Genomic DNA, 9,571 nt, shown 5'->3' on the forward strand with positions numbered 1-9,571 from the left:
ATGTATTCTTCACGCCACCGATATATATCGTTCCATGCCTGCTAAATATAAACGCGCAAGTGGCGCCGTGACGACGTTCTCTGTGCACACCGCTGTATACCAATGGCATAGACGAGCAAGCAAGGGGGAAATGTGTAAGCAGGTATAAAACAACCAATAACCTCGAGTAAACAAGCACGTACAATGAAAGTACCACTCACACATGCATGCTTACTTTTGCCTTAGGCCTAACTGCATGATTAGAGGGAAAGCTCTACCACGCCATGCCTCGCAAGGTCATTCATTCATCCCGTCGCAGTGACCGTGAGCCGCCGGAGCGCAAGTGTGGCACGTGTGACGTCATGCCCCGTCATCCGCAGCGGAGAGGCGTCTCAGGTGCGCTCGTTTGGAGCCTCGCCGCTGCTTTCACTGAACCAACGTTCATGAAAGCGGCGTGCAGTCTTTGCAAGAGCAAGCCAAACAAACATTTCGCTCGCGATAGCTAGGTTTACAAGAGTTAAACCTCAACCAATTTTTTGTTCTCTGCCGATGATGCCCCACCCCCCTCCCGCCATGACCACTGATTATTGCAGTTGGCACTTCCGCGTTATCCAGTCCCCTTGGTCAATCGTCCGTGCATATACAATAATACACTGCAGTGTACTGACCACGTAATCGATAGATACCCTTGCATGAAGTTTGAGCCTTTTGCCGCCAGCGAAACGTGATACTTTTGTTTTCAGGGTCCAACTCTGTTGTCATTGGCTGCACACACTCCTGGTGCTCCAGACTGGACTTCGGATACCAGAACGTACGTTGGATTCGTGTCTATTGCGCATTTTCTTGGTTACATTGAGGTGCGGATCGAGTTATCAAAACAAGGGATTTGCGACTCCCGGAAGAGAAAGAACAGCATCACTTGCACCAAAGAATGTATACGCCATTTCTACAATCACAAGCTAAACACCTAAAGTGCTCATGAGTGAAAACACGTCGGCTTATGACCGACACTGACGCAACAATTTTTAAATGACCAGGTGTAAAGAAAACTCCGAATAACGCTGTGCCATTATAAGATCATCTGTTTAGTTTATCCTAAATATTAAACAAATTAAAGCGCAAGTAACCAATATAGATCCACAATACACAAATCTCTAGTAAACATACACGTAGAAAAAAACACATTTAAATGAAAACTACCACGAGGTAGCGGACATCGTATATTAAATAAATCGCTGAACGTCCTTTATCCGAGAGTGAAGCCCTCAGTAGGAAACATTAACAATTCTGCCTGTCCTGGCTTTCAGACCCTGCCTTGAACCATTTTACCAAATTATGAATGCCTGTCGAGTGATCATTGCGGAATCCTAGAGTAGTGTATCATTTGTAGGTTGCAACTAGAGCGCTTGAAAAATACAGACGCATGACCTGAACAGGCGTTCCCTCGAGGAACTAATGTTTGCATGGAATTTCGCTCCGCAAGCCAACCAATTTGTCGTTTCATAAAGGCCTGTAATGGCATGCAGGGTTCAGAATAGAGGCATCATCATCTTCTTCTGCACTGCCCAAATGTGCAGCGAAAAATAAATACAGTTTTTAAAAACACTATCAGGCTAAATGTTCGGTTGACAGGCAAAATATTCTTCATTGCCTGAATATGCAGCATTGCTAATAAAGAAAACGCTAACCTAAGTAGCTGTTTACATACCTTCCGAAAAGGCACGTGCTTCTTGTCGTGGCCGTCAGCCACGTTTAACCAGGCTTGAGATTTAGTCGCAGGGGGGTGCTATAGCCAAATGGACGCGGACCCGACATACGGTCTCTCTACACAAACTGCTCCGGCCTCCTGCACAAATGTGTCTAAAACAGGATGTTACCGTGTATACCCCTAGTAACCCTCGACAGTCACCTTATTCTTGCAGGGGACTGTGGGTTATTTCTTGGCCTAAAATTAGATCCTAACTTGAAATTTACTAATCATGGGCGCTATAACGTAAAATGATTCCAAACTGTTTTGATTCCAATTTCTGCAATCAGCCTCCACTATTGGTCAAAACATTTTCGGGCCACTCCCAATTTAGCCTGTCTGTGACGTGACGTCACGAAAACCGCGATAGCTTCCCATCTGATATAACGTGTACACAGTGATTATGCAAGATTAAACCGCACAAAAGAAAAATAATCAGTCCTGTTTCACCGCCTTTTCACCATTTGCCCGCTGCTATTGGTCCAATGTTTTCTGGCTACGCCCACTGCGCCTGTCTGTCACGCGACGTCACAAAACCGCAAAACGTCACTACGTCAAAGTGACGTGTACGCGAAAAAATGCATTATTAAGCCGACCAAAACTGAAAACTTTTCTGAATAGCCACAGACTGCTCCGTTCCGAAAGGAATAGAAGATGGCTGCTCGCCGACCGCTCAGGCCCTCGCTACTCGCACCTGCCGGTGAGCATGTATTTATTTGCGCATGATAAACAATTTTGCGTGGCAGTAAAACGTTATCGCGCCCTTTCGGCACGTATACGACATCACTCAGCCAACTCTTCCTCGCTGAGGATCCGTTTTAGCGGCATTCTTTTCCTTCCGTTGCACGCCGCCGCGATTTTTGACCAGCCGCCACAAGCTAAGGCGAAGCGGACCAATCGGAGAAGCCCGCACCACCCTCTTTATTCGGTTATCTATTTTCACTGTGCTGGCTCGGCCCCATCGAAACCCTCTCCACTAGGGCGTGCTCCTCTCTTCTTGTCAGCCAATTAGATAAGAAAAACCGCTGAGTGTAGACAATGTTATTGGTTTTGAAAGCGAACAAAGGTCACCTCCTATAAACAGCAGAGTGTTTGATTGGGTTCTTCAGACAAAGCTGCGGGTCACCGCCCGATGCTTGCGTCGGTGGTTACGTAAATTTGACGTCAGGAGTTTGGAATCAAAACAGTTTGGAATCATTTTACGTTATTGCGCCCCATGTTGCATTTGTTAAACAAAAAAAATTGCCTACGGCATAAGAGCATTGATTAAATCACGATCATTTTTTAGAACACACATTTACTATCCTTATACTTTGCATTCATTCATAATCATATCACCTACGGTACTGCTTCCAGGGAAAACACATATAAATGCCACCTATCGTCTATTCAACACATACAGAACCAGGATATTCACATAATCACCAACAGTTCCTTTTACTCCGACGCTCTCCTGCTTCCTCAGGCTAACTATTCTACCTGTATCTGGCTTATTTAGGTATCATTTAAGTATTCTCTTTTTTAAAATGCTTAAAAACAGCATGCTTAGGAATTTGTAAGCTTTAAATTACGCACCATACCCATTCCACTAGGTTTGCGCATAATTACAGCTTTATACTACCTAAATGTAACAACAAATATGGAAAAATGACGTTCTCGTTCTCAGCGATGAAAATATGGAATGACCTACCACATAAACAAACATAATCGTTGAATACATTCAAACATGAATTGAAGAGTTTTATTTTTGTAAATAGTTGTAAATAGCATGCCCATTAATATGTTGTCCTGCATAATTATGCCTCTTGATATATGCACTTCTTTGTTTATTGTCTCTTACCATTGTATTGTACTTCGCGCGTTCTTTTGTTTTCCTTCTACGTTGGTAATTCTGCTGCTTTAAACCATGCCTTCAATACATTTTTTTTTTCATTTGAACCGAAGGTCCTGTTGCAGTCTTTGACTTGGGGACCCTCGTCTATATATACTGTCTTTTACATAATCATTGTTTTGAATGCGTAATAAACTGAAAACTGAAACAGAAATACACAAAGAATATTTGTTAACATGTCTGACGCAAAAATCGCGGTAAGGTAGGCTCTTGAAATTGGCATTACTGCGGTAGGGTTAACCTACGGCTCATTTCAGCACGGCGTGCCTGCTAACTAACCTGCTAGCAATTCACAAGTCCGGAGGAGCACTTCAAACACTTTAGCCCTCTAGAATGTCTCCCACCTGGAAGTGACATAGACGTTACTTATGGTGGTGTCGAATTCTTCATAAAACCTATAGCAAAGTAAAGCGCACCACTTCCAGCTGGTTTGAAGAGATATGCGAATTTTAAAAGCCTTATTAGTCTCAACATTGCCAGCTGCGTTTTTTTTCTTTCGTTCAGTGTAGTGTAGCAACATATTTTTAGCTTGCAGAAATATTGCAAGACACCGTCATATGAGCGGAGCCTGTAAATAGCCTCCGCATTATATTGGCAGAGATAGCAGTGCAGGAAATGTGCGCTGGAGGCTGGGAACATACCAAGGCTGTGATCGCCATCCGTTAGTGTTTTAAAGATGTTAAGAGTACCCAAGAAGCGTTAGCGTGTGCCTTACGACAACGGCAGTCAGATGCACGGTCTGCCCTTACAGCAGAGTACTGCAATAGGTTTCATTCGATACATTATCAGCTGTTGTCAGCCCTTAACTATGGTTGTAGTGTTCACTCCTGCGCTTGCTTCGTATATAATGAAGTTACCATCCACCCTTGACCCAATTTGAGCACAATTTTGTGCTAAATAATATGCACAACACGACCCGCTGGTTTGTAACACTCCTGGGCCACTATCTTGTACGCGTCCGAGAAGCCGACGTTCGGTTTCGCTTCACGCGATTGGCCTAGATTGGCCTAGGCCGCGATATCGGCGTGGCCTGGGCAATCGCATGAGACGAAAGCGGACGCCGGCTTTTCGAACGCTTGCAAGATAGCGGCCCTGATGCATCACAGCACATGTGGTAGCATCTAAGACAATGGAAAAGGCTCACCTTCCTCAGACAATACGGACATCCCTCTACCGCTGTTCCTCTGTACAGCATAGCTGTGGCTTTCTGTTTTGGTTCCTCTTCTTCCACTGCAAACATTGAGGCGGCTCGTTGCGTGACACATCTGCAAGACTGGGACACGCTGTATGACGGCACAAGAAAAATGTACTCGACAGAACGACAAAGAAAATTAAAGAATCATGCTCTACTGCTAAAGTTTCTTGAGGCGAAGCCTAATTACCGATTATTTGGGTTGTTCTTCATTTAAGTAAAGCCTAACTATTACTGCTGGTACCAGGTGCGGCAATGTTATCTAAATTCGAAATGAATTGAGAAAGAACTTACAGGACACCTAACTGTGCGTTTAGTTCAAATGGAATTTATGATATCCAAGTAAATGGTCTCCACTTCAAGAGGAGGCATTAAAATAAGTCCTTACAATATAGCAGTGTTATGTTCGGTCATATTTTTTACATATTGGTGCGTGTTCCTAATGGGAGACGACGGGGTCAACTTGGGATAAAGTTCAAGTGCTGCTCACATGACAAGTAGCATACATTACTGCCTTTGGTGTTTGTTTGCATCAGCAGTTATGACGTAAATAGCAGCGCAACACAGGACTGCTTACTTATCTCGGCACATACTTTGTGGTTTCCCGGCCAAGAGGTTTGCCCTTGTGCACTTGATTCGTCCAAAGCTAAGCCTTTCCAATGCATTTCCTCTTCCTCTGTGTGCCGACGAAACTTACACTGTTCGAAACTATACCCAGACTTCCATTATCTGGCCTGTCAAAACTTCAGCTAAGTTTGCAAGAAACAAACTCACTTCTTCTCTGTCGCCACTATCCACATTAGAACACGCGTACTTTGCTACGCGCACTTGAAATCACCGCACGCGGTTGATCCTGCCGTCGCAAGGACGCGCTGATGTGCCGCTGAGAAGAGTGCAACTTGTTGCTCTATTGAAGCCGTGGAGCGCACGGCTGAACTCATATGCGTGTGCTAGAGATCATGTTTGATTTTCACCGTTGCCAAACTGCTCTTATCAGCCTATGGGTGAGGGGGGGGGAGCTTCAAGATACGCAAGTTTAATTCCCAAACTGTGTAGAGAGAAGTGTTCACTGGCGCTGCGCAAACACTGTTGTTTATTCCTCTGCTCTGTTAGGTAGAGCAGAGCTACGTGCCGCTCTAACGAGCAGAAAGTTAATATACATACATGTTTCACGGCCAGACCACTTCGACATTTTTGTAGCGGAAGCGGTTGTTGTTAATGGTCACACGGTTGCGTAAGGCCCCTTTTAGTGTTCCTACATTTGTGGCTGCTCGCTCGGCCACCTTTCAATGAATACTTCAGTGCTGCATTCCTTTACATTACCCTGTATGTTCTGTTTTTTACGACCGACCATGTTTATACAGTCAATTAATGCCGAGTAATTAGAGCCTTCCAGGCTCTTACTGCCTAAACTTCTTCTCCTGCACAGCAAGAGGAAACTTGAATGCACCGCTACCAGAAAACTCTGAGCAATGATATCAGGCCTGTCTATGAAGCTGCATATAGCAAAACACATTCGTGTTTCAAAGGCCCGCAACGTGCTCCCAGAAGGAAGGCACAGGGGAATTTTCGTGCCTTCTGCTTTGGAGTTTTCGAGGACGACGGCCTGACAACGAGCTGCTGATGATAGCCTGCATACGTCGATGGCAATTTATAGCTTTGTTTTATTATGAAACACATCACCAGGAGACAGCCATTTTAATACCTCAACAATCACCAATGCGGAGAATTTGGCAACAAAAGCTTAGATGTCGAACTTTTTTCTCGGCGTCGTCGACATACTTCCGGAGCCTTGCCAGAGGGCGTATGCTATCGCTGACCGTTGCCAGATAGACATTGAAGAAGAAACATCTCGTGGCCCGTCGGGCGGATGCGCTATTCGTTGGAATTCTGTGGTGAACGTAGACACCCGTGGTCCTCGGACGATGGTTCCCGACAACGACAACTGGGGCAAGAAAGAGGTTGACGGCGCAGTGCCGTCAACATCACAGACTCCCGCGTCACCCAAGGCGATGCCATCGACGTCTCAACGGCAGACCAAACCCCGATGATCCTATCCCGGTGGCCGACTTTTCCAGGTTCGTTCTGGCGCTCCCCACTGCGGGTCTCTTAGCTAGCATCGCCTATTTTTGAGCAGTAGTTGCGGCCCGTTGATGGCAGTGAGAGGAATATTTCCGATGAGTGAGCTAATATATTTTTCAGCTAGAATTAAATTTAAAGATCTACAGTATTGAATGTGGAGCCATCCTCCTACATCTCGGTATATATAGCGCAAAGTAAACGCTATGCCAAGCACCAATGCAACAATTAAGCAAACAGCGGCACCGCCAACGTGAAATCAGGCAGACTTATTCATTTCTTATCAATAACAGATTGGGCCTAAGGCGCAGTCTTCTTCGTGATTAGTGCAATAAAATAAAAGCTTACCCAAATGTAGCCATTGTGAGGAAGTTGCTCGCTGAAAGTTGGCCGCTGCGCAGAACACTGAAGTCCGATCCTACAACTTGTCCTCAGTGCTGCTGGCAGCTGCTGAGCGTTCCCCGGTTTGAGTGGCACATTTTGGCTTGATCCAGGACTGGCCAAGAGCTCCAACGAAGAGACAGCGTCGTGTCACTCGAGACCTGGGAGCCCGATCCGAGCCGGAACTCGCAACAACGGGCCCTGCCGGCGGGCCGGTGCTCTGGGCGGGGGGAATCCGAGCAGTGAGAACTACACCAGCAACCCGATCGCTCTCGTCAAGGAAGACCCAGGTGACATAAGCTCGCTAATCGGCAACGGCGGTTTCAGCTGCTCATGATGCTTTTAGCCCAAGTTGCCTCTGCTCTGCTCACAATCCACCACCTGTATATGCGTCTCTTCCTGGCACGGGTCGATCACTGGTGTCGACCGCCGCTGGAGTACTCGCTCTCCCTGGAGATCTGGAAGAACACGAGCATCCCCTTGTTGCCGGACGGCAGCTATAGCAAGTGCAACATGTACCATCCAACCGCGCACACCGCCAACGGCAGTAAGGTCGTGGTGTCCTGCAATGAGTGGGAGTACGACCTGTCTCTGGCAAGAAATCGGTGGTGAGCGAATGGAACCTTGTCTGCGACCGGGCATGGTACATCTGCATCGCGTTCCTCTACAACAGGTTGGGCGCCATCCTAGTTGTGCCGTTCTCGGGCCAGATCTCTGACCGCATCGGCCGGAAGCCTGTCATCTGCACCTGCATTCATCGTCGCGGTTGTGTCGGCCGGCGCCTCTGTTGTGTCGAAGTCGTTCCTCGCGTTCGTCGTGTCTTGCATGCTCCTTGCGGCTTCACTGAGCATAGTCAGGCTGCTTATCATCATCGTGCTCTTCGAGAACTCGGGAGAGGGCTACCGGGACTTCTACGTCTGCCTCGCCAAATTCGGCTCCATATACGGCATCGTCATCGTAGCGGTCACGGACTACTACGCCACACAGCGGATCGTGCTCAACCTCACTGTTTTCGTGATCGCCGTGTTGCTGACGTCAGTGTACTGCTTCGTCGACGAGTCCGTGACCTGGCTGCTGGCGTATCGCGACTACGACCGCGCGAACACGTCATCTACCAGGCTTCGGTGCGCAACCGGCGGCCGTACGCCGGTCACCGCATCTTCGGCAGCAACTCGACCGGCTACGGCCCACCAGCCAGCTCGACATAAACTCGCCACGTTCGTGGCCACTCACGAGCTCCGGTGCCGCACGGCCATCTTGTCATGGATCCTGCTGTGCCTCTTCCTCGTCCAGTACGGCATGTTAGCCACCGGCGAGAAGGTCGACACACTACGGGGCAATGTCGCCCTGGTGCTCATCAGGTGCTGCTCTTTCCCTCTGGCGTGGAAGTTGCTACGGGACTTCCCCCGCAAGAGCGCCCTGAGCATGGCGTTGCCGATGACCTGCTGTCTCCTCTGCCTCCTGTCCGTGTCCAAGTTCAAGGGGGCCGCCAGTGTCACCTGGATCCTGGAGGAGGTCGTGATCGCTTCGATCGTGGGCGAAGCCATCGTCGTCTACGTCTTCACGCTCGAGCTGTTCCCGACGGTGATTCGCGGCATGGGCACTTCCATCGTCTACTTCTTCGGGCAGTGTGCGGTGATGCTGGCCCCTATATCGTAATGCTGTCGTCCGCATCCACCCGAACGTGGTGAGCGTTGTCTTCAACGCGTGCTCCTCAGTGCCCTGGGCATTCTTCGCTTCTTGCCCGAAACGAAGGAGAGAAAGCTGCCCAAAACCATGGACGATTCATGCCTTGAAACGACACACGCGTGAATTGGGGGGCGCCGCGAGCGCGAGTGGGCACAACGGCACACAGCGTCGCCTTGCGAGTAAATCGCCTTCCACCGATCATAATGCTTTCCTTAGCTAGTAGGTTTTTTCTTTGCACGTCGCGAAATCAAAATTGCCCCGCTTAGAAGTGTGATTTTGGTTCTTTCGACGAACATATAAATTTATGTATTCCATTTCAATTATAATTTCTTTCTATCTAGTTTAGATGGATATGAGAAGTTCCCTCTCCTTTTTTATCGATACGCAAACCTCGCTCGGCTAACTTTAGGAGGACACGCTTGCATTCTCTGCAATTTATTTATTGTGAAAAACAAAAATTCTGCGTACATATGTTATTTATCAATAGCATAAGTGCTAATCGAGACACTTCATTTCTATAAAAACAATATCATTTTATTCCTTCAGAGAAATAAAAGCACCGGTCACTAATCAAAGCATTCTGCGTGTCGGTTTTCTTTAGGAGCTGTTTGGC

General features: G+C 47.5%; 1 protein-coding gene across 1 annotated transcript; it reads left to right on the top strand.

Moving 5' to 3' along the window:
- The first annotated feature begins 263 nt into the window (after positions 1-263).
- On the top strand, positions 264-8,928 carry LOC119448880 (solute carrier family 22 member 5). Its single transcript, XM_037712092.1, has 4 exons — positions 264-375; positions 7,383-7,559; positions 7,616-7,863; positions 7,960-8,928. The coding sequence occupies exons 1-4, from the start codon at positions 264-266 to the stop codon at positions 8,926-8,928; spliced, it is 1,506 nt and encodes a 501-aa protein (XP_037568020.1).
- Positions 8,929-9,571: the final 643 nt, after the last annotated feature.

The sequence above is a fragment of the Dermacentor silvarum genome, chromosome 4 (genome assembly GCF_013339745.2).
Source record: "Dermacentor silvarum isolate Dsil-2018 chromosome 4, BIME_Dsil_1.4, whole genome shotgun sequence".
NCBI classification, from domain to species: Eukaryota; Metazoa; Arthropoda; class Arachnida; order Ixodida; family Ixodidae; genus Dermacentor; species Dermacentor silvarum.